The sequence below is a fragment of the Pygocentrus nattereri genome, chromosome 11 (assembly GCF_015220715.1).
Source record: "Pygocentrus nattereri isolate fPygNat1 chromosome 11, fPygNat1.pri, whole genome shotgun sequence".
In the NCBI taxonomy this organism is placed as follows: Eukaryota; Metazoa; Chordata; class Actinopteri; order Characiformes; family Serrasalmidae; genus Pygocentrus; species Pygocentrus nattereri.
In genome coordinates this window covers 16,224,899-16,250,852 of record NC_051221.1, presented here as the reverse complement: position 1 = coordinate 16,250,852, position 25,954 = coordinate 16,224,899, and the positions used below count along the sequence as shown (strand labels likewise).

The 25,954-nt window shown below is 40.5% G+C and overlaps 1 protein-coding gene across 4 annotated transcripts in view; it reads left to right on the top strand.

The window, feature by feature from the left end:
- enox2 (ecto-NOX disulfide-thiol exchanger 2) overlaps window positions 1-25,954 on the top strand; it is a 253,893-nt gene that overhangs the window by 52,923 nt on the left and 175,016 nt on the right. For 3 of the 4 annotated variants that reach the window (XM_017721483.2, XM_017721484.2, XM_017721487.2), the window contains one exon: window positions 5,282-5,366. In XM_017721483.2, coding sequence (XP_017576972.1) covers window positions 5,330-5,366 — 37 coding nt within the window. In that variant the 5' untranslated portion in view covers window positions 5,282-5,329. Of the gene's footprint in view, window positions 1-5,281; window positions 5,367-17,824; window positions 18,073-25,954 lie in introns of those variants that run through there. The other variant, XM_017721486.2, reaches the window with a different exon arrangement.

Here is a 25,954-nt window from a genome sequence, read left to right as displayed (position 1 = left end):
GAATGTTCTTCATTTGCCTAAGATTGAATTTCCATTGGAATGTTGAATGTTGTGTTTCTCAGTGTTTATGGCAGGTAAATCCAGTGAAATCCAAATCACAATGTACAACTTGAGGACAGGCAAAATCATTACCTGCATTATGGAAGCTCGCATATGTCTGGAAAGAAGCCCTCCATAAAGTCAGATTTTGAAGGTGAGGAGTAATTGCAGTGCTCAAGACTCTGGAGTCCTTAACAGTAAAACAGGTATTTAGATTTAGGTCTGTGATGAAAAGGTGCTAGAAATACACCAATGTATGCACAGTGTTACAGTACAATTTATTTGTTTCAAGGGGGGCTGTGGCGTTCCACTTCGCTATTGCTTTTATTCATTTGTGAGTGCTGGAGTAGTCTGTGGTTCTCCAAGCACAGTTAAGTCTGCCAGACAGGCTGGTTTGAGTATTTCTCCAACTGCAGAAATGTGTGCTGTGTCGGTGCTGCACTGTCCTGTCTGTTTACTGTGTTTAATGTCTGTTTAATTTATTATATTGTTTCTAGTGTACTTGTACATAGATGAAATGACCATTAAAGCCTCAGGACAAGCTTGACAAAGGCACCCTGGTACTTTGAGCTCTACATACATTCCATACACCATTACACCACCTCCACTAGCCTGGACTGTTGACAGGTTAGAACCATGGATTCATGCTGTTGGTGCCAAATTCAAACCCTACTATCTGTATGTCTGCAGAAATTGAGATTCATCAGACCTGTCTAAGATTTTCCAGTTTTCAGCTGTCCAGTTTTGGCAAGTGTGTGCCCACTGCAGCCTCAGCTTTGTTCTTGGCTGGCATAAGTGGAAACTGTTGTGGTCTTCTGCTGTTGTACACACTTTGTAATGTACCTATGTGCTGTATTCCTATACCCCCCCCCTCTCTCTCTTTCTCTCTCTCTCTCTGTCATATGCACTCTCACAAACCCCTGGGCAGCCCTGCACAGTAGGAGTCGTTAGCAAAATTAATCAAGTGCAGTAAAAGCTAGAGAACACACAACCTGAAACTAACGTGCAAAAACAAGCTACAATATTTACTTTATTGGACCTAACTTTATGTTGATGCCGGCACCCGAGAAATTCCTTGAACATCTGGTTCTGAACATTGTGATTATGATTATGATGTAATGTTCTCAGTGTGAATATGCTGTTCATATGTTCCTGGAAGTTGTACTAGATCTTCTGGAAGTTAATTGCCATGTTAGTCTTACTGGGATTTCGACTTGCCTTCGCATTTAACCACTTTCCATTTAACTATATTAAATTCCCTTGTAAAAGTACATATGTGAAAGGAGCTTCTGAGACATACATGCCAGAAGCTCTGGAATTTCGAGCTGAACAAGCACTTTTTCAATTGAATCATTTGTTTAACTTCTCAGAGCACAGTATGTGAGTTTGTGGAATAAACACTAAATAATGGATAAAATGTCATGTTTAAAAAGCATCTTATGCTCTCGGTATGTGGTTAATGTGTGATGTGGCTATAGTGCGCTGAGGCTAAGACGAATGATCTCAGATGGGCCAATGTGTAATCGCTTCATCACAATGCGAGCATGTTGACTCGCTCCGATAACGGCTTGCTCGTGTGGGGCGGGCCACTGATCTCTGCTGTCTGTAGTCTAGCAGACCCACTTATTCATGTCATAACATTTCCAGAAGAACAAAGCACTCTTCACTTGGATCCACATCGTGAAATGAATGGTTGTAGGCCATCACGAACCATGAGAAAAGATACATGGGTATCTGGGTGTCTCAGTATTCTATGAACAGAAGGAGTGTGAGTAGCACTGTTGTTTGTACACATTTGTCATAGGCCTATATAGTATACAGTCAAGAATAGCCTGATAAGATTGTTTTGTAATTAACAGTTATTAAGGTTCTTATTAATTACCTCAATTAAGTTTTGAAAGGCACAAACGTCAAGATAAAGCATAACCAGCAATTAGGCCGTCATCATTCTTGTGCTGGCAGGATTAATGTAGAGTTCTGAGAATTCCTGTTCTTGTAGTTCTACTCTTTTCTTTTAATACATCCACATGGTCTGATGTCAGGAACTGCAATAAAATCTAATTAATTCCTGTAACTGATGTGTCATTTTTCTTATTTGGTTGTGCTGCTGTGAAAGTTAAGGGCAAACGCAAAAAAACACAGTCAACACTTTGCAAATGCATGGTCCCATTGTACAAACTCACTGCGCCTTCTTACGTTCCTGTGGTGGTTAAAACACTCAGAACTCAAGGGGACAATAGAGGACACTGTTGTTCCAACAGCCACAACGTCTGAACATATGAATGGTGGAGTGAAGAAGTGTTTGGTGAATGAAGAGGTGTTTATGTGTCATATATATGTGTTTAGACAAGCAACCCATTTTTGAGACCTCTCCAGTTGTCCATATGCTATGATAGCTGACTAGGAGAAGGCGTGCTGGAGGTAGCAGACAGTTTGACCAGGCTTGTCTGTTGGTGTTGTGCCCTTTGCCTTAATATTCACAATGCAAATGTGTAGCGATGCATTGTATAGAATGCAACACACTGCATTCACGTGCTTCCTTAGTAAGGAGCGGCTTTTTATTCTTTAGCTATAGGATTTCAGAATATTGGATCTTCTCTGTTTTGATGGTACCAATGCACTTTGTCAGAGGAGGTAAGGGAGACTGGAGCCATCTCATCGAAACCTGAACTAGAATTTGCCTACTGATGAGAAAGAACATCTCACCTGTCCTGAAGTTCTCCAAGAACTATTACACTTACTAGTAGATTGGTTTTACAATTTAACAAATTATAATGAAAAATGTTTTCTGAGGCATTTCAAAATTGTGAGGGTTAAAATGTAATTTTATGTAGCTTATGCAGTGCTGGGTCTCTTTCTTTATCTCATTTTGATAAAACTGTGACATCATTTTTCTGAAATGTGCATTTTTCAGTGCCAGTGGCAACTTTTTATTCAGTAACAGAGCATGTGAGCGATAACTGTCCTCTCTGTGCATCCTTGACCTCAAAAGAGCCTCACTTCTCAGAATATGGACTAAGCACTTTGAAGAGTCAGTCGAGCACAAATGAAGAGGGCCAACTATAAGATTATCATCAAGGTCAGACTATGTATCGACAGGCCTCATTGACTGATAGAGTGCAGTTATTCTGAAGCTCGACCTACAGCGAGCCTGTGGATTCGGAACACTCCTGCTGCTACCATGTTTTTTAAGCCCCATTGAATCCCTCCATCCTGTGCATCATGTTCCATAGGGATTATTTTTGCCTAATGAATGATTCCATTAATTATTTGACTCAGTTATACATTGATTTAGTGCTATAATTACTGCTCCACTGCACTTGTGATAAGAGGTTGGTGGATATTTACTGTAATAAGCATAATTTCTAACATATGTTCTAGGTAAATCAGTAAACTCCCACATGATCACCGCCTAAGCATGTCCCTCTTGTGAGGTTTTTGTTATATCTGAATTTGGTATATTTACAAGTTGAAATTGAATTGTGGCGTACTGTGCTGATTCAGTCTAACCTCAGGCTGACCTGTTAATTTAATACTTCACAACGGTGAAAGGAAAGCTTATAATATTAATTACTAGGCCTCTTTTATGAGATGGCTTTATTAGCTTAACTGGGTCATGCATGTAAATTCCTTGTACTGTGAGAATATGTACTCACTTTAAACAGAGTTAGCTTACATTTTGTTTTTGAAGTCATTTTGCACCCTGGCAGCTGTTCTGGTTGGGAGGTGAGCTTCATAGACAGACTTGCTCAGATATTGCTACAGCAGCTGTGTCTTTGAGGTCTTGCTAGCAGGAGACCCGAGGTCGGAGCCAGCTCGGTAGAGATCAGGGTCATTACTGTAGTGTGGGGTTGGGTAAGAGAGGAAGTGACAAGTGGCTCGCAAACTATTTGCTATTTGAGGAGGAAGGGCAGCTCACAGAGCGCAGAAAACATGCACACTTTACACACGTTGTATTCTGACACGCTTCTTTGGCGTTAGCCTATCCATCAGCTCTGCACAGAAAACTGTTACAGTCAAACAGTGACTGCTGAACCCTGACCTTAGTGCAAATACATCTTCGGTTGTGTAATCCATGGAGATCTCTACTGTGAAATATTGAACGTGTCAGTGTTCTGGGTGTGCTTACGTTTGTGTTGGTTGTTTTAGTTTTCAGTTACTCACATTTGTCTTCTCGGGTTCATCCTCATTCTTCTTCTCGGGTTCATCCTCATTCTTCTTCTCGGGTGCTTTAGATTGGGTTTCTTCAGTTTGAAGTTTCTGATCTCAGACATCACTAGATAGGAAAAAATTGTCCACTATATTCTTAGCTGGTGAAAATGTACTGCAGAAGTATCCCACTTTTATTTGTAATTCAGTTTTATTTTACTTTGGCTGAAGTAGTTTCTTAGGAGTTTTTGACTACTTTTATTCAAGCTGGCTCTTGTCAAAAACGTTTCAGCATTTGTTCCACATATTCCCAAGTTTAGTGACTTTGGAAACAGAGGTCCATCAGAGGGCCAGATGTACAAGTGCAGGTAGAGTGCAAAATATGCCTTGATGGGACTGCAATACACCTATAATGCATATGAATTTAACATTGAATTTACTGACACTGCAGCTTCTCACACAAACTGCTCACTCATGAGATGCAAGGTTACATAATTTGGTAAGATACTAGACCCAAAAAAAGCTTTGATGCAAAACCTGACGCCGCAAGTTGCTCAGACTGCTGCATCTTCACCCACTTTTTCCATGATCCCCCCATGTTCTTGTGCAGCCCTCCATCAGAAGCACATGCATGAGAAGGTGAAGCACATTTTACTTTTTGCCTTGCACATGTCCCATAAACTGCACGTTCGGGTTTGAGCGATAGTTTCATACATAACACACGGGCAGAATGCATGAAATTTGCACTTCAAACTGGCGCAAGAGACTCAATATGTTGGGCTCAAACTGGTAGGATTGTGTTCTGAGGAAAATTAGCTATAAATAAAGTGCTTGCCTATTGAAATTTCCTTTTGTTGGATCTCTCTGTGCACCTTTTGAATTAACTCATGATTAATTGGTTACTTTTTCCAATACTAAGTTGTCTAATCAAAAAGATGGGGATAAAACATGTTAAATGTAACCGTGTTTAGAAAAGATTGTCCTTGAACTGTGCAAACCTCGTTGAATGTAGTAGACAGTATGAGGACAGGTGTTATTGTGTTAAGTAGATTGCTTGGCTATTAATAAATTCATTTATTTTTTTCCTGAACAGGGCCACTCCATAGAGAGGAGAGAGCAGGACCAGATTTCTTTTTAACACATGATGTACAAGGACTACCGGTCTGGCCGAGCTGCAGGTGAGTGCTGGTTCAGCGTGTTGTCCTGCAGCAGGGCTGATGTGCCTTCATGGGCTACTGACTCTTACAGCCTCACAGCAGGGAGGAGGAGTGTCTTCCTTTCACACAGGAAAAGGGGATATTCTGGCATGATTTCTGCTGCACACCTGATAAGACTGTTGCTGTGCCCATGAGGGGAAGGGCTCTCAATAATAAGAGCCTTGTCGTGTCTCATCTCTGGGCTTCTGGTTCTCCCGTTTCTTCCATTTTATCGGAGGCAGGTGCAAAATGATTCCCAGTGTCTACGACTCCTCTCTTTTCATTTCTTGATTGTGTGCTCTGAATGACAGAAAGTTTCAGCTTCAGAGATCACCACATCTCTTTTATCAAGCTTGGAAAGTTGCCACACTTTGACAAGTTTGACAAGTTTGGATGCGTTTTGCCAGCCAAGAGTAAAATGCGGGCTTTAGACTGCACAATGACACAAATAGCTCCAACAGTCACATCGATGGACTAAGGGGAAGATATGCACACTCAAAGTAAATCAACTAAAAAGATTCCATGCAGGAAGTTTTGCTCTCATGGGATTCTTCTATGAGATATGCACAATTTCTATCACATCTCTCTTTGACAATGTGAATTTGAATATCTTTGAATTATGCTGCAGTCTTTGTCTGTTTATTTTCAAGCATGGATTTAGCTTTCCCAAACAATACAGTTCATTAAGCTTTAAAACAGTGGTTAAGCATTGTTTCCAGTAATCTATCGTACCGCAGTGCATCATTGATATGCTGGGTCGAACATGATGAAGTGTGGCCCAGAGCGGGGATCACTGAGGGTACAGGAGAGAGGGGCTGAAGGATCAAATCCAGGCAGTGAGGGAGTCTGTGTGGGAATGAAAGTAGTTAATTTTCTGAATGCTCAGGGAACAAGAAGGCTCTAGGAGATGAGTGTGTCTTTTTCTATTAGACTCACAGTAGGCTGCGCAGGCTGCCTGGGTCAAGAGGAATTCTGAGGCAGGTGTCTCCCCTGTCACGCTGCTTTGCCCTGCCCACATGTGGCCAGTTTCCACTGGACTGTTCAGTGCTGCAGCTGCATGGACCTAGGCTGCCTCATTTACTCGGGAGCCTGCCTCCCATTACCCAGAACCATGACTCATTCAGACAGACTTGGCATTCAGTAGGTGGCATGACTGACTGTCAGTAGAATGCTCAGAAGACCCTTCTCTTCTCTCTGGGCTCAGACTCATACCTTTAATACTAATTCTTTTTTTTTAGGTTAGATATTGCTTTAAACTTGAATAATAGAGAGGCTAAAAGCTATGAAGTTCAGCTTCACACCTGATTAATTGGTTTTGCGTGATAAGTTGCAGAGCTGTTTTCTCCCCATGGGGTGAAGGGTGTTGAACTGTGAACAGGCTCTGCTGGAGCTGTGACTGGCATCGGAATGCTCTGTAATGAGCTCGTGGGTTGGGCGAATAAGTCATCTTAATGAATCCGGGGTGTCTGATTGATGTAATGTATAATAGAAGTGATGCATGAGGCCTGCGGAATGGCCAGCACCAGGCTGCTCTTAGCAGAGATCCATGGCGTGATTCAAGGCCTGCAATTAATATTGGCGGGGTCCTTTCATGTTCGAGACTCAATTTGAGCTGAAACTAAAGTGTCTGTTGTGGCTTTGCTGCTCTGTCTCCTATAAAGCCTGCCTATTTAAAGCTTCTGAAATTGCTGTTTAAAAAAATATCTGATTCAGAGTGACAGCATTTAATCTTCCTCTTGAAATATAAAATCGTCTGGCATATATTATATTGGTTTATACCATAGACTTATGGCCAATATTCCATATGATTCAGAGATTCATCACCAACTACCCACACTCACAAGCACAGCCAAATGCCAAAATGCATTAAACCACACGATTACCCCAAGCACTCTTGAGCATCAGTGGAGCCATTCCCCTTACCGCCTTTTTGGGTAATAGTAGTATGAATTGAAGCACGGTGACCTAGAGCCCTTGCCTGATAAGGTAGCAAATCCTAACATTGTCACAATTTTGGCTTCTGAATGAGGTTAAAATGCTTTCCAGCCCCATCAGCCACCCAAATCTATCAATATTTATTTGGCAGGTGGGCCCCGGCCCTAATCCAATTGTTAGAATATTGCTCTAGTCTGGTCTCCCACCACCCCTTCCCTCCTCCGCAGAGACTTTGTGCTTTACCCATAAAACCATGGCTGTGAAAACACACAATTCTTATTTTGAAGAATTCAACTTCCCTTGAGTATTGTGACCAGTCGAATTTGCTGCAGTTGCTGCTGAATGAGGGATGCTTATTTGTTTTGCCTGTTTTTGTTTTTGTGTGGGAACATGTCAACATTAGTATAAATAGTGCAAATTTCCTATAGTACAAGAAAACACTCCAAAGAAAAGAGCTAAAAAAAAAAATTATTAAAACCATTTCCATTATGCATCACCTTTGGCTTGAGGCGAGTGGTAGGTGTGTAAACAAGTTGTAATAAATAGAGAGAGAATAATTAACTTCTTAAAATCATGGGCTTATTACATGCTAAGGCTTATTATGCAGTGACTACAGGGGCTTCAATGCAAATTGGCTGAGCTATTCTTAGGTTATAGAACTGAAAGGAAAAAAAAAAGACTTTGGGCCAGCAAGTGGGCCCTGGCCATTTAAGGAGATGTATGTATGCCTAAAATCATGAAAAAAATCTGTGTATAATAACAAAGAATAGTAAATTGGTATGTATGTATACTTATGTATTTATTTACTATTGTTATGCTTAGGAAAGCACAAAAACCTCTACACTCATTAAGAGTGGGTCTGTTTTTGTCAGCCATTTGTCAGCCATTTTCCGAGTCGCCTCCCAATTGGGAATCACTGTTTTAAACTACGTGGGCTTTTTGGGACACTTCATAATGTATACTGAGCACCTCCTTGTGAATTTGGGAGACTTAACACCAGCTTAGACATTGGGTCTGCCAAACTGTACACATTTTTTGTAGCATTTTGACATCGAATTACACTGGTACAATTTGTTACTTTATGAGTTCAACTAATTGTAGTGCTCAATTCCCAAATATCGAGAGGGGATTCATAGTGTCAGTCATTTCAAGAGGCTGCAAATGGACAGCAATATGAGATGGTTTTCATCCCTCTTGCTCACACTTCTTACTCCGTGTGGCTGGTTCTGCAAGGGAAGCAAACATTAACTCCTTAGGTCATTCAGCCGGGTGTAGGAAGTTAGAAGTTAATGCACTTAATCTGCCAGCCTTGGGAAAATATTTAACATCAATAGTATTAGCCTAATGTTATGTAATTTGCAAGCTAACTCCCTTGTTTTGGCCTTTTTTTTTGTTTTTTAGCAGTACACTGTTATGCTATGCAAAATATTTTCCCAGAGTTGGCAGGTGTACATAAGGTTGCTCCTTTATGTCCTTGTCTTTGTCCTCTAAACCTGCTTTACTGAAGCTTCAGTGAGCCAGAATCAAACCTATGCTGTCATGTTTGAAACTGTAGCATGATCTGCTATTGCTACCTGCCCACTAGGATAACTCTACTCACCATATTTGACAGTTTATTAGATTAAGTGGAATGTAAATATGATACTGTTATATTTTTGTATGTCATCGCCTACCTGTTTTAGCTAACGGCTAATTGCACAGTCAAAACATTTCAAACATTGTCAGCTATGTTGGCACAGGCATGTCAAGTCTTCTGGCAACACATCGTAATCCTCTCATTGGCATATTTTAGGATATTGGACTGTGATAGGTTCGAGCTTATTTGTGAAGTACAGAGCTAAGCCGGTTATGGCGTCCTTAAGAATACTTATTTTTCTCTAAGTCCTGAGAAAGCCTGAGCAATGCAAACTCTGTGCTATGGTAATACATTTGACACAAACACCAACCTATATAAGCAGACTAAGCCATCCAAGAGGAGATTTTTTTGAGCGCAGGGGTCTTTAAAATAATAGAATGCATGCAGTAGATATTAGGCATCCACAGGCATATCATAATGAAGCTTTACATGTTATTACCAAGAATGCTGTTCCTCTGAGAACTCCATTAGAATAGGTAAAGCATATATATGAAGTATGTCATAGTGATTTGACATAGCATCATCTTCTGTATAACAAAGGATCTTCTTCCTCTAGGTTATCTCCTATTCTCAAGCTCTGGGGATTTCATTAAGGTATTCAGTGTAGTACTAGCTTTTGCTGCTCAAGGATAAGTTGGCAAAAAATGACTGGCAGAATGCAAGTGGTGCTTTTACTAATATAATTGGTTTTATGACCTCGTGATTGAGAGGTGAGCTTTACTTTTCTTTAATGCGGTGGAAACTCCCCCCCCCCACCTTCTGTTTCCCTTTCTTCCAAATAAATGAAAATGGTAAAAAAAAAACAGGTTGATTTATGACTTTCTTTTAAACTAGCTTAATTTTTCTTTTTTCGCAAATGTGCTGCTGCAGTACTAATGCACTGTGGTAATAATGGCCAGAACCAATTGTAGTTGGCGCTCATTTGTTGCAGCCCAAAGCTGAATTACAGCTTGATTCAGATGTGCTCATAGAATAAGCAAGCTGCTGAAAGAACATCATTGTTTAAAGAAGGGAACAGAGGAGCAGATATTGTCCCTAAGGGTGAAATAAATTAAATAAGAGCACTGAATGGTTTTCACTCATTCTCAGAGAGGGGAGAGAAATAATTTGATTTTGCCTGGAAAACATTTAACCTGCTTTTATCACGGCCGAACCCCTGCGGCGAGAGCATGAAAACAGCGTGTACCTAACCGGCCGTGAATCTCTGGGTCTTTATAATCAAAATTAGCCCGCTGTCAACATGAGTTCACGATGTCGGCTTATTCTAGTATGCATTTACATTGTTTATTGTACGTGACCCAAGTACAGCCAAGGCAGAATCTAATTTTGTCCATGCTCCAGTTTCTGCTGCCATGTTCAGTCACAAGGAACTGAGAGAGAGAGAGAGAGAGAGGGGTGGGGGACAATGAATAGCTAATATATTGATTCATTTCCTATACTGGACCAATTTACATCTAAACGAGTCATCTATTTTGTTGTCCATTTAAAGGAGACTTGTATTTCTGTCTGATCCCTAATAATAGATTACATTAATTTATGAACCTTTTTTTGTGTTCATCTTTGCTTTAAATGTGTCATTAAATCAATAATGCCCTGATATGTAATTGCCTTTCAACAGCAAATGACTCTGGTGCTTGTGAAATGGCTTTGTGTATTAAGACAGGAGTGACCATGCTCAGTTGAAACGGCAGTCGTCTCATTTATTTCCGTAATAGCTTGAAAACTCTTTGGAATATTAGTGCAGGAGGGATGCAAATGTTGGATCTAGACATGTTTTCTCTTTCAAGCTTGTTTGTTTCCATGCTGAAAATCAGCATGACAGCTTTTTGTGTGAGTAGTTATCTGAAGCCTCTTTGGATGCTGAAAATTCAAAGTTGTTTGTGAGAACGACTCAAATTGTTTTATGGCAAACACCCATCTGCCTCCAGTAACCTGTGATCATTGGTGGAAATGCACACGCATCAACAAAATTCCAAAGGAAGCATTGTGGGCTTATATACCAACTAAATATGATGTGAAGATCCCGGTCAAAGCCAACAACCCCACAGGTATTAAGACTGCTTTTTTCTTTTTATTTCTCTGCAGGTAATGAAGGAAAGCTGCAAGAGTAAATAGATAACTTCCAAAAAAAGATTCGACTCATGCGGTTCATATTTATTCATGTTCTGTGTAGGTGTAACCCTCATGGCATGTACCAGAGAAGTCTCACTCATTTGTTAAACAGAAGTATATTATCCCTTTACTTTAAAAGGAGAATTTTTAAATAATCCAGTCTTTGAGCCAGTATGATTTGATGTGAAATGGTTCATTGTAGGTGAAATTACATATTTCTTTACAATTGTGGTGATGAGAACCTGGGGTCATGATGTCTAGAATGGACATACATGTCTTCTGAGGTATATGTAATGTTTATAATGGTAAAATAGTGTCAAATCATTTGAAAAAATAAGTTCCCTTTGGCCTTATAAAACCCTTTATGTACCTCCCCTAAAAAACAGACTTTCTGCCAAAACTTTATCTCAAAATTGTTGCAAAACGAAGTCTCGGCATCAGGCAGCATGTGCATTTCCAATTAGTGAAATAGCTTTGTGTGAGGTAGCATTTAAATGCATTTATCCCTTCAGATTATCCGCTTCCTATCACCATCAATGTGAGCAATTGTGACTCTGTAATTATCTCTTGAATGCAGTATTTCACACCAAACCACTCTCAATGACTTTATGCACATCTTAACTATATACTGTAGTATAATTGTCCCTTTAAAGGTTCAAACAGCTGGTTAAACAGTCACAGTTATATTTTGGATGCTGCCTATCCACCTATCCAAGTTTAACTCTAAAAGGCTAAAATAGACTTTAGAGTATTTTCAAGATAATACACCCAGTGCTTGTCTGTCAAATAGGCGCCTGTGAGCTCATGACCGAAATGTGCATAAAGCAATTATAGTTCCTCCTCAGTTGAGCTTTGTGCTCTCATAGATGTAGAAAAACATTGTTTTATATGCAGGTGATTAACCTTTCCTGGAGACCTTTCCAGCAAACGTAAGATTAATCGAGAAACTGCAGAAATGGTTGTGTGGGCAGGAGAGAGCAAGGAATGACTGTTCTGGGGGGTCTGGATATATCAGTTCTTAATTATGCCAATCAATAACAGCAGCTCTGAAGTAGTAACTGTCAAGATATTACTCTTCTCTAATGCTGTTCTGTGTAGACTGAAATGAAACAAACATTCCTCATTTATCCCTGAGTGGATACTTCCAGCGTTATGAAATGATGCGTTAAACTGGCCAACCTTATTGGCAATGTCATGTTGATCTTATTCATAGTTAGACAGTTACAGACTCTAAGAAATACACAGTATACATGCTTCTAAATCTTCTAAGTCTTGAATCTTGAAGTTTATAATTAGAAGACAGTGGGTAATTAACACGGGTGTAAAAACATGGGTTTTAAAAAATGCAGCAGAACTGCAGTGTCAACTATTTTCAAACATGAAATTCACCTCCAAAAGATTTTGGTGTATTGTTTGTATAGTCTGTATTCCACCACTGTGTAAATAAATCTCCCAGCCATGTTTGTGTATTCAGTGTATTGTTACATAGTTTTAAATTGTTACCAAAGTGAATGAAATCATGTGGAAATTTGGGATTTCGTGATGTACTGAATCATTTCCTAAAGAATGCTACAAATTTCTGTTCCAAAAATATATAGTATATATATCCATAGTATAGTGATTTGTAAATCGATGTTGTCTCGACCTGTATTAAATGAAAGCTGTATATAGACAAGATATTTAATGTTTTACCTTATCAGTTCATTGTTTTTGTGTAATATAAATTGATGCATGTAAACACATTCTAAGAAAGTTGAGATGGAGCACTTAAAGACTGGGAACGCTGTTACATGTATAAAACATCTTAAAGTGAGGCAAGCCTTCTTGGATATAAAATGCTTTTTCAGAGCAACAAATGCTGCCTTCAAGACAATGTGTTTTCCAGGGAATTCCATGCTTATTACAAGCCATAAGTCACATCCTGCACCTGTTACAATAGTGTAGCTGAGTGATCAGAGAATGGGGGTTCTAGAGTGGCCTACCTCCAGTCCAGACCTGTCTCCATTTGAAAACGTGTGGTGCATATGAAGCGCAAAAAAATGGAAACGAAAGCCCCGTGCATGTCCACATATTAAGACTTACTGACTCCGCTGTTTTCACTGAAACTGTTATGAAGTATTGTTAAGAGGAAATGTGATGTAACACAACTTACTGCACTGCTTACTTACTGCAGGCCTCAAATTTGGAATGTGTGTGTGCATATATATATATATATATATATATATATATACGTGTGTGTGTGTTTTGAGTTTGACACCGGTCACATACAATTTACTGACCTCTGCTTTATCTGTAAATAAAAAATAAATTAAAAACACATTGTTTGTCCGCAGTGGAAGGTAACAGTTTAGAGAGTAATGACAGGGAGGGAGCAAAGTCTTGATGGTGTCTATGCAGGGAGTGTGCTAATGAGGTCAGGGATAAACACAGCAGCTGCAACATTCCACAGGTTCCTCCTGGCCACTCGCTGGGGCGTTATGTATTTGATGCTGTGTCACTCCATCGTTCGGCATTCAACTCCAATCCCCTCCTACCTCCAGGTGACGGTAAATGGATAAGGTGTTATTTGAGGTGTAGAAGACGCATGAGTTTTCTCGCCTGAGCTAGGCTTGAGCAGAGACCCAGCTGGGCCGCCCAGCTTGGCCCGTGGGTGCTTTGCCATAAACGTGGAGGCGTTAAAGATCATCTCATACCCCTGCGGGATTAATCTCCTCCCCTCAAAATCCTCCCCTCTCCTCCCGTCATGTCTCCCGCTCCCAGTCGACCTCTTCCGCTTCAGCACCCTAAACTGTTTGGATAGGCGTTTCATTTCTTATCCTTCTTTTTAAATCTGTGCTGTGTGGTTGCTGAGGGGGTCATAAATTCTACTCCAGAAGAGGCACATGGCTCAGGTGTTATTCAAAAGCCTGCCTTTGATTTCCACACCACAGTGGAGCCTCACAAACTCACTTGTTAGCACTATGAGTGTTTTTTTAAATCTATAGTTTGAAAGAAGTCTTGAATAAACCCTCTCCTCAACACTCTCCGAAAAAATTAATGTAACTGTCACTAGGGCAGTACCCCTCATGTCACTGGGGTGGTGCCCTCAAGCGTACATCTCAGTACCTTTAATCAAGGAACATAACTGTACCACAATCCATTTAAATTATACTTTGAGTTACCCCATCTCATGCCCAGGCTTTTTGTTTTATTGTTCTGTTTTAAAAGATTAGATTATGAAAAGGTATGTACCTTTTACCTGGAAAAACATTTGACAGTTGGACCTCAAAACCACTTGTACCATTGAAGGTACATTTACCTTGTTTATACCTTGATGAATGAAAAATGTACCTGCACAGAAACTTCATTTCTGACCCTGTAGGTAAAAAAAAAAACATTGTCATTGATGTCCAGTCTGGTAGATTCATTTCACTTAAATTTAGATTCATCTTTTTCCCTTCGGAATTTGCATTCACTCATGTGGTATCAGATGACGTTTCTCTTTTGACCTTGCAATACTACACTTGAGTAAAAATCAATTTTTTATTCGGAACAACCTGTGCTACTCTTCAGACAGTACAGTCACTGGCACTACGGTTTAATTAAAGGAAGCATTCCCTTTTCACAGTATCTGCACCAGCATAAACAACCATTCAAAAAGTTTGTAAGCATACATTATCGTATGCATAGCTATATAAAAATGAGAATGCACAGTAATATGAGAAGCATATCAGTATCACAGATATTTGCTTAAAAAACACCATTGGACAAACTCAGATTTAACTAACATTCAAACAAATATTTGATGACATTTATTGTACTTCAAAACAATAAAACGTTTAGGCACTGTTGAGTTAATGTGCTAAAATATCTGCATTTTATTCATTTTCCTGCATTGGAACCCTCTACAAATGCATCTTATATTTATTTGTATTGCTAATCCAGGTAGATTTCTATGTTTATGTTTATGCACAGTATTTACAAATCTAATATCAGCAATATTTAGACTAATCAATATTAGTCTAAAATTATTGTATTATTTATTTACATTTACAGCATTTATCAGATGCTCTTATCCAGAGTGACTTACAAGAAGTGCTTTGTCTGTCTAGAGAAAGTATCTTTGCTAGTTACCAATAGGTTAGAGAGAAAGACGGTCCTGAGCTCAGATACTGCTAGAAACAAAAAGTCACTAAGATACCCAGAAAAAAAGGAACAGAGTTGAGCACAGAACTCTGTGCCATGCAATGCAATACAATACAGTAAACTACAATACACAGTGCATTCAACAATAAAAGTAAACTACAATACACTAAAACATGATGTACAAGTGGAGCACAATATATTGCAAACAATACTTAAGCTCGAAGGGCTCGTGGTTCAGTTCGTTGTAACAGACCATACTTTAAAAGAATTTAAAAACTTTAAAAAATTAGGATTACAATGATTCTGTGTTTGACATCCTGTTCTGCTGTAAACACAGTTAACTGGTCTAATAAATCTCTCACTGTAATAAACATACAGTTGTTCACTGTTGTGAACATGATATGATGACATTATACTGTTACATACACTATTTCCAGAAGTATTCTCTCATCTGCCTTCACATGCCCATGAACTTGAATGGCATCCCATTCTTTATCTATAGTGTTTAATAGGATGTCGGCCCACCCTGCTATAACAACTCTTCTGGGAAGGCTTTCCACAAGAGAAGCCCTGACTCACAGTCTCCACTCTAATTCATCCCAACAGTGTTCTGTCAGGTTGAGATCAGGACTCTGTCCAGCCAGGTTCTTCCACACCAAACTTGCTCATCCTTTATGGACCTTGCTTTGTGCACTGGTGCGCAGTCATATTGGAACAGGAAGGGGCTGTCCCCAAACTGTTCCCTCAAAGTTGGGAGCATTGTCCCAAATCTCTTGGTCTGCAGAAGCATTAAGATTTCCTTTCACTGGAACTAAGGGGCGGAGCCCAACTGCTGAAAAACAACCCCACACCATAATCCCCCCTCCACCAAACTTTACACTTGGCACAATGCAGCCAGACAAGTAGCGTTCTCCTTGCAACCACCAAACCCAGACTCATCCATCAGATTCCCAGATGGAGAAGCATGATTAGTCACTCCAAAGAACACGTCGCCACTGCTCTAGAGTCCAGTGGTGATGTAAGACTTGGATGCAGCTGCGTGGAAGCCCATTCCATGAAGCTGTCTGCGCTGTTCTTGAGCTAATCTGATAGCGACATGAAGTTTGGAGGTCTGTAGTGATTGACTCTGCAGAAAGTTGCCGACCTCTGTACACTATGCGCCTCAGCATCCACTGACCCTCTTTCATTTTACATGGTCTACCAGTTTGTAGTTGAGTTACTGTCGTTCCCGATCGCTTCCACTTTGTTATAATACCACTGACAGTTGACTGTGGAATATTTAGTAGTGAGGAAATTTCATGACAGGTGGCATCCTATCACGGTACCACGCTGGAATTCACTGAGCTCCTGAGAGAGACCCATTCTTTCACTAATGTTTGTAGAAGCAGCCTGCAGGCCGAGGTGCTTGGTTTTAGGCACCTGTGGCCATGGAAGTGATTGAAACACCTGAATTCAATGATTTGGATGGATGACTGAATACTTTTGGCAATGTAGTGTATTGGGATGTAAATGATCATAATAACAAAAATGCTTGAATTGGACATAATAACAGATGAAGCTGTAGAGCAAAAATCGAATAACATAAGCATAGAAAAATATATACCATATATAAACCTACAATTGACAGTACGCAAACAGTCTGCAAGTGCAAGGAGAGATACAGATACACCCAAGTACTGCAGTACTGAGGTACATGTATACAGTATGAGCAGCAAATATAAATGTGAACATATTCTTAAAATGTAGTATCTTTATAAATATATCAATATTTATTAAAATAGGATAATCATATAATATGAGAATACATCATATATAATAAACATCATGAATTTGAAATGGGGGGATCAAATCTCGTGGCAGACACCCTATCATCACTAACTTGGTAAAAAAAAGATCTCAGTATATTATTTATCATTTCATAACCTCTTGGTGTTCACAAAAAAACTAAATACTGTTTTTATACTATTTCAGTCTACACTGGAAATATTATTGGTGAATATTATTAAACGAAAGTTGATTCCAAACTTGTGAACCACCGTGTACAGCATTACAGTGGGATGATGGGACTGCGGCCGTCTGTTACACCAGTTTCCCATCACCCTTCCAGCTCCCTGCTTGGCCCGTACTTCTAAATTATTTAGGAGGCTTTGGGGTGGGAGGGGAGGGGGGGGGTTACCAGGGAGCCATTTACAGTTTTATATGGCAATGAGCCCTTTGCTCTAACTGTGCTCTCACGGTGACACGACATCGCTGCTGTTCGCCCGGCTCCCTCTACTGGTCCATAACTTCACCATTCTCTCCAGCCTGCGTGCAGCCTGCGTGCAGCCCGCTGCGCCCTGTCCTTGTAATGAGCTGCTTACCAGGCCCTTTACACGAGTTTCGGTCGGCCTATAAAGCCCACAGGGCTTTTTCATTCCCTTCGTACACAAATCTGCGTTCTTTAGCCGCTGCGTCGTGCGCTGCTCTCCGTCTTCTAACTTGGAAGCTGGAAGCGTTTCGTTGTTTGACAGGAACGAAGGAGGTTTTTTCTGTTTGTACACATTCTCGTCTGTAGACACTGGAGTCGTTCTGCGCAGTTTTGTGGAGCCCAGCGAGATATCTGGGCATCTCTGTCTCGCCTCGCGAGCGCGCGTGCATCTCATAGTGCGCGCGTGCGTGTGTGTGTGGCGCGCGGGCTGCTGGGAACAGCTGAAAAGATCCTCCTCTCCTCAGAGTCGGTCGACTCCACTCCAGTCAGCGCTGGTGTGAGGAGCGGAGCGGAGCAGTGAACGGCGGCAGCAGCACCAGCTTAAAGCGCGGTCTGCTCTGGTCTTCACGGGGACCCTCACCGACCCAGCGGCGGGACCTCTGTCTGGACCATGTTCCTTGTGCAGTATACAGGTAACGCTACGCCGCAACTTTCTTCGTCTTCAGACTCACGCACGCGAGTAAACGCGCGAGGCTGAAGATTCTTATTCGAATGTTCCCGTTCCGCCTTAAATAGTACAGCAGTTAAGGTGGAACGGGAAAAGTCGAACAGTCATTTAAGGTGGAACGGGAAGATTTGAACAAGAAGCCGGCGACTAAGAAGCTCATTTCAGCTTCGTAGTAAACGCGACGTTGCCGGGAGCCGCCCGGTGCGGCAGCGAGCTGTGGAGAGGGAGAGAGAGAGAGAGAGATGAATGAAAACAGACATAAGGTTTAAGTTTAGTGCTAGAGCTCGGCCACTCGGGCTACCGCTGACTGGGCGAGGACATCTGCGGAAAGAGCGGCTGGCTGGTTATTGTGGTTCCGTGCGCGTACAGTAGCGTGAGTCAGGCGCGAGCGGTCCGCGAGCTTCTCAGTTACTCGCGATATTTTCACAGCATGTTTGAAAATAAGGTGCCTAATAGCTTCTGCATGAACCTTAGACAGCTGCCTAAAGACCCAGACTAGCAGCTCGCCTGCCCTCACTGAGACCACCACCCTTTGTATTTGTGTCATTGTGTTGATAAACCTATTACATTAATGTCTGTAATGACTGTATAGGGTGGGTTTTAGGTGCACTGTCTACTGAAGTGCTCTAACTGAAGTTCTTGAAATACAAGTGCAAAAGTTTGGATTTATATGCGTTATGAATCTGATGAGTCTGCAAAAAGCAAACACATTTTCATTACAGGTTGGTATTGGGTCTAGAACCTGAGGCAGCGTGGTAAGCTGTCTAATTATAAGCAGTAGAATCGGCTCATAATAGACAGACATGCCGTAGTGGGTATACAGTTGAAGATGCTGCAGCTTGTCAATAATGTAAACTGGGGCCAATCTGTTATGGTCCCACCACTTATAAACAGAGCGTTGCTGTACATTAACAGATGGAGCTCTGTGGTAAACCTTCGTGCAGCGCATGGAGTTTTGCTGTATGAAAGAAAGACTGTTTATGAGACATTTGTCAAAGCGCTAGGCACGTTTTCCGCCCTCTCTCAGTTGTTTGTCTGCGAGTCATGACGACATGGGGCCATGTGTGCCGCTTTTGTTTCTCCTCTTCCTGCTTCTTTGCTAAAGGCCAGAAGCAATAAAATCTGAACATCTGCCTGGATGAATTGATTGTGGCTGCTGGCTAACTAGGATGAGTATGATAGGAGGGGGGAGGGGGGTGACTACTCATGCTGTACAACAGCCATTATTGGCTCCATCTCAATTCAGAAGTTTGCTCGCTCCACAGTGCCCTTGCTCTCTGCAGCTCAGCCTGGCATTTTATCTGCCTAATATAAATGGCAGTTGGAGGGGACGTTCATTCAGAACTCCGGGAGAGGATGAAATGTTATAGCCTCGTAATAACCTGCCGCTGAATTTGCAAGGAGTTATAGGAGCATACCTGTGCAGACTCCCCTGGAGGGCATAAAATTAAGAGCAAGGGGCTATCAATAATGTCCAAATAAATAAGGAAATAAAACCCATGGTGATTCTGTTCTCCAAATAGGGGCTTTAAGCCAGTCAGGTCTTGCAGGGGATTCCTCCCAAATGGAATAAAGAATGAAAGAGAGAGAGAGAGAGAGAGAGAGAGAGAGAGAAAGGGACCTCCAAATTGAAATTTAGGCTATGATTCTCCTGCATGCAGTTCTCTGATGGTGGACTGGGAGGGGTCCTTTTAAATTGCACATAATGGATAGTGCCTGTGCTTTCGTGGGAGAGCGTTAAGGCAATATGAGATGGAGAGAAAAGGAGTGGAAAAAGTAAAAAAAATGCTTTTTTTTGCAGTGAGGACAAAAGTGTTTTCGGGGAAAAATGCAGGCAGAAATTGTTTTGTGATTAAGAGTGGGTAGAGATAGGATCTGGAAAGGGATCTCTGAAGGTGCTCTCTTCAGAGTGGTTGTCACATGTGACAATGTAAAGAGGATTCAGTTTAGAAGGTTCGGTTTAATGAGATATGACAGATAATGAAGTGGAAAGCGGGGAAAAACTAATAATACATTTGCAATAAATCTACTTTTAATTCATTGTAACACTAACAAATTCAGGTGTTTACTGGGAATTTAGTGCAAAAAGAGTCCCGCGTAAGGGTTTGTGTACTGCTCAGTTGTGTTTATAGTTTGTAAGCATTTCAAGCTGGATGGTGTGTATAAGCCTGTATTAGAAACCTGCAGTTGATTTGTGTGTTTAAAGTTAAAGTTAAATTTGCACAGGTGCTCTGATGCTACTTGAGTGTTTCTTTGGAAACAAACCTGTTGCTATGTTTCTAATCTCAAAAAGGCAATTGCTGCTCTGATTTAGTATTATTGGTATAAGTTTGGTTAAGCGCACCCACTGCTCTTGTTTGTCCTTGGATTACTTATTCAGAAGATCTCACTATAAGGAAATTCTCTTTTTAAAGTCTTAGTTTTTAAGGTCTAGTAATTCCATGAAGCTCGTTGGTGGCATTATATATGTTTATTTATTTTTGTATATTCTTTCAAGAGCAGAAACAAAGACCTGCATCTAAACTACAGGTAAAAAGCCGCCTTCCTTTGAGCTGCAAAGTCTGGCCTTCAAGGCCTTGAACTGTTTGCCTTAGCATTGCATTCATCCTGTGTCCATTGAAAGGTTTTAAAGAAAGCTTTTAGTGTCAGTGTCAGTGCCAGTATAATGATTTTATTGCAAAACACGGCATTTATAAGTTTAAAGTAACTTTATTTGCTGCTGAATCATTAAAAGTACATTGTGTTTGCGTATTTTAAAGAACAGTCACAATGTTAAAGCTAATTGTTGTTTTTGGGGTGTGTGTTCAGTCTGATAAGCCTTGCCCTTGTTTTCTGCATGCGTATGTGCTGTTATCCACCCACTGTTGAGCTGTACATTTGGCTGGGTTGGGTTTCTGCGTATGCTGTAAATCATATTTCCTTGCAGCTGCAGTGTTTCGGCTGTAATGAAGTTTTTCGTACTCATGTTGGTGTCCACATAGACACTCCTGCAGGTCTCGCACGTCTGTGGGTTTTCTGTTTCTTGCTAATTGAAAGCTATGGTACCGAACGCCAAGGGCCGCTGCAAGTGATAATTGATACTGCAACAGACGCTGTTCTGTCCGTGGTAATGAGGAGGCACATTGCTTTGTGCCCTGCTGGGTAAGCTTTCTCAGCACTATTTTTACTCCTTAATTTCTTCTTCTCCCCTCCCACCCCCTTCCTTCAGTCGGAAGAGACCATTTTAACTGCATAATGAGGGAGTGGTTATAAATATTTACTCTTTGTCAGTCCCAGCTTCCAGAGGAAATGGTAAATATAAATGGAAGCAATAACATAGCAAATTCAGTCTATATTAATGAAAAGGGGGGTGGTGATGGGAAGAACCTTGTGTGCTGGGGCATCCAGAAGGACCTAAGAAGGCTTAAGACCGGCTTGGCATCCAGGCCTGGCAAAATTTATGGGTGAGCGTTTTATGATGCAGCCCTACACATCCATTGCAAAATTTTTCTTATTCAGACTCAAGTCTCAATTGGAAAAACATGTGAGGACTGTTTTAATTGTTTTTATGAAACTTTTTGTTTATTCATTCAGCTCCGCCGTCTGTCAGCCTTGCCAGAGTAAAACTGCGCCGTTGTATCACTAGAGTCCCGTTCCATCTGTTGTGCCGACACCGGGGAGTTTGCTGTAACACGATCACAATTCAATATTTCCTATTGCTGTTTAATAACATTCTTTTAGTTTGTAATATTTTTTGTGTTTTTTGCTTTTATGTGGCTCATACAGTTTTTCATGACCTTGCTTCCGAATAGGATCGTTTTCCAGAAGTAATTTTGGCCTGTACGTCATACAGCTCTGGCTGTTGCCTTGTTGAAATCAGTGCAGTGAGGATACGTGATAAAACCCTCAGAGAGACCGGTCTTTTACAAGGAGAGATTTTAGCTGAAGGAAGCCTACTGGCCTCTGTGGGTGAATGATGTGTTTTGGGTTCAAGTATCCGTGACAGTGGCTCTTTGGATGGAAATGCTCCCTGAAGTGAAAGTGAAGAAGGAGACAGGAAGCCCTTACTCTCAGTTCAAAATCCTTCCAACTGGCCAGGCCTCATTATCTCAAGCTAAAGCAAGCAAACATAATGGTTGAGAAGGAGCCACATTCCTTGCTGTGCTAAATAATGACATTGACAGCTCCTGTGTTGTAAGTGGAGAGAAAGAGAGAGAAGGCGAGGTTTCAAGGTTTACCTGTCACATGTATCTAGTGAAGGTACAGACATAATAGCGGAAATCTTGAACTTTACTGCGATTCCCCAGATGACACATTGTCAATACAGACAATACATGCTGTTACCAGAGATATGGACACAACCTGCATATTTACAAAGATACATGTTATAGGGCCTATAGAGAGCAATATAAAGTGCAACATATGCATATGTAACCTATGCATAACATTATACCAAGAATATATGCATTAAATGTCGCATCTAGTAGTGTGGGCTCTTTTGTAGAAGCAGTTCTTCTAGGACAGTTAAGGTCTTTCCTGTCTAGATTTATTTATATTCGGTATACATTTCTCTGTAGTACTCAAGCAGACAAGTCACAAGAGCAGACACTGTCTATACATTAAGACACCCTAGAACTGGTTTACTTGGTAGAAGAAAATAAGCTACATAAGGACTCTCCAGAAATGGCCTCAAATGCTTGGAATACAAATGATGTGTCTAATTTAAGCTCACTGTATGGAGTCATTTGCTCCTTTGCTGGTAAGGAGTTTGTTTCTGGCTTCTCTAATTGGTGTAAACATTCGAACACTGTATTAGGCCACGTTTATGTTTATCACATTTGTAGTACTAATTAAAGAATCTGTATGAGTATGAGAACCTGATAATGCATTCAACATTTAGTGAGATCTGTGTGACTTTAGCTGTGGACTTTATTAGAAAATGGCAGTGAATAGTAGAAACCTGAGTAACACATCAATGAATTTCAGGTTGGTCACCACTTTGGTTTGCTGAATAGATATTTGACCATATTTTGATTTTACAATGTCCAAGAATTCCAAAATTATTTTGTTATAAAGTGAAGATGTATAGGGCTGCAACTAGAGGTGGACAATATGATGATATCTTATCATGGCAATAAGTTGTACTATTGTGATGCACAGTGTGCTTTTCTGAGCATACTGTGTGTGTTGTCAGTACTTGAAAAAAACTGAGCAAATAAATGGTTCATTAAAAAGAAAACACCACTACTCCTGTTTACTTGGATTTAGTGCAGTGCAAGTTGTAAAATGCTGAATAAATTTTTTGATGGTGGGTTTTAAATGTGGCATTACTAGTGATTTGTGGGATATGATATTTTTGCCATATTGGCCATTCTTAGCTGCAGCACAAATTGAGCAATATTTGATAAATTGAATGATCAAAGTTTTAGAAAAGGAAAAAGCTGACACTTTTACTGCTTCTATGAACCCATGTTCTTGCATGGGAAGGAAACATTTGTTTATTGAGACAAAACATAAGGTTAGATAGTCACTAGTAACATTTGAATGCCAGCTCTGGACACCGGACTCATTAGAGATTGTATTATGGCACAGCTTGCGCTCACAAATTGACATATAAGTCCAATAAGTCTCCTGTTGGTCCAGATTTCTAGCTAATTTGTTTAATATAGTGCATAATATAGTGAATAAATGAAAGTGATCAAGCTGTCTAGCTGTTCAGAGCTAAAGGGAAATGATTGAGATTCAGAATTTCAGTGATGTTTTTTTCAATACCTTATATTTAGTTTTATTAAAAAGCAAAACAAAGAAATATAATTTTATACAACAGTGTAAAATACTATTACTGCTACCATTACTACTACTGCTAATGCCTATTTATAATATTTGAAGTACATTAATCGTACTAATATAGCAATAATAATATTAATAATATAGTAATAGTTTTTTACTTCACCTAAATGAAACATCTAGAGCTTTTATAGAATATTGGTAATATTTGATGGTGTTTCCTGTTTGATTTCCTCCACTTCCTGTAACATCTCAAATTAAAAGCTTTGTAACTACAACTTCATGACATTTCATAAGACTTTTAAGCAGCAGCCTCTGCTACTAAATATACATAGTATAAACACTACAATATGATGTTCTAAATTTGAAATGTGAATACAGCAATACTAATATGATATATTAGTGATATAAAAATATGATATATAATATACTTTTTTTTTCAACTGTGAGTGACAAGCAACATTATGCTGAATGAGGAACTTTTGTATTTTTCAAAAAGAACGTGCCCAAGTAGTCGTCTTGTGTTCTATTGACTGACACTTCCAAGGCTTGCAATTTTGCAGGGGAAAAGTTCACTTACATTAACTTGGTGTGAAGTGAATTTTCACACTACCGGAAGCAGATTCCTTTTTTGTGTGTTTTTCCATTTGAGTGAATTGGCTTCTTCGCCAGGCAGATTTTACTCGTGTTCGGTGTGACCATAGCTTTACTGTGCGCTGTGACACACAACCCTTTGAGGTCAACTTTGCATTGAGCCATCCTATTTCCTCAAGACATAAACAGTGAAGAATCATTCATGATGAAGTGACTTTGGTGAATTTTGTACTACCCTGCGCACTTTCACACTTACTTCTGGTCCCAGGACACTGCTGAGAGGAGACATCGGCTGCTTTCTGGTTTGAGTTGGTGATGGTAATACCGTATATCAGTGCTGCAGCACAAAGGCATCACGAGACAAAGTGAACCAGAGTTTTTTTGTTGTTGCTGTGGCATTTTTCCCCCCTCCTTTCCAACTCTGCTAGGAAAAACAATTGGAAGCAGCACAGCGCCTACTATGATGGATCACCCCAGGGACACGGGACACTACATCTCCTCAGTGCACCCGCATCCGCCAGTGCCACTGAGAACACGTAAGCAAGCGGCCACTGGCCCAACAGAGATAATGGGAGAGATTATACCATTTTCCTGTTTTTCCCCATAATGTTATAAATCTGAGATGAAATTGCTTTTTTATTTTCCTTGTAAGTCCCAGTTTTGCCAAGTTTGTTGGTGTCTGCACTCTGCATTTGACCAAGACCATTCCTCTCAGCTATGCTGAGGTGAGCTTCATTCTGCCCTTCTCCAAAGGCCTCACCTTGCAACTGAAAAACTTAATGACCCTCCCCTTACATGTGTTATTTTTGGACGTTGTATTAAAAATTGAGACTAGCAGTGCAGTCACTGCTGCCTAGTACTTTTCCATTGGCATCCCTGGACTTTAAGGGGAGATCTTATAATTCTCCATTTCTGCAATTTTGTATAAACACAGCCTCACACGATTCCCCCCCTTCCCAGTAGAAATTAAAAACACTTTGGGGGAAAAGTGCACAGATTCAGCCTGTGATTTGGAAGAGGAATGAACAAGCTCAGTGTGTGATTTGAGGTCAGAGGACGTCAAAGGAAGGATTGTGCCTGCATGTTTACTGCCTTTCAGAAGCAGGGCCTAACTGGCCTGACACTACAAACAGAGTTTAAACAAGGCTGTTAAAGCTTTTACTGCTACCATGACTCTAAATGGTGTCAAACAAGCCTTCATTTTGTAAATGGTTCTTTTCTTTTCAGTTCCCTGTGTGTTGGTTTTGGTCTGTAAACGATGACACATCAAGAGAAAACCAATTTAAGTGCTCGTTTTTCCACAGACTTTATTGCTATGTCTATTTTTACTAGAGGAATGTATCCTGAGCTGATCTCACAGTAACTCACCATCCCCAAGCTCAAGACAGAGGTCAGCTAGGTAGTCATGACATGATCCCCCGTGACCTTTTCATTTTGTTTGTTTAGATTTTGACCAGCCACATTTAGTGATCTTTAACTCAGGGAAG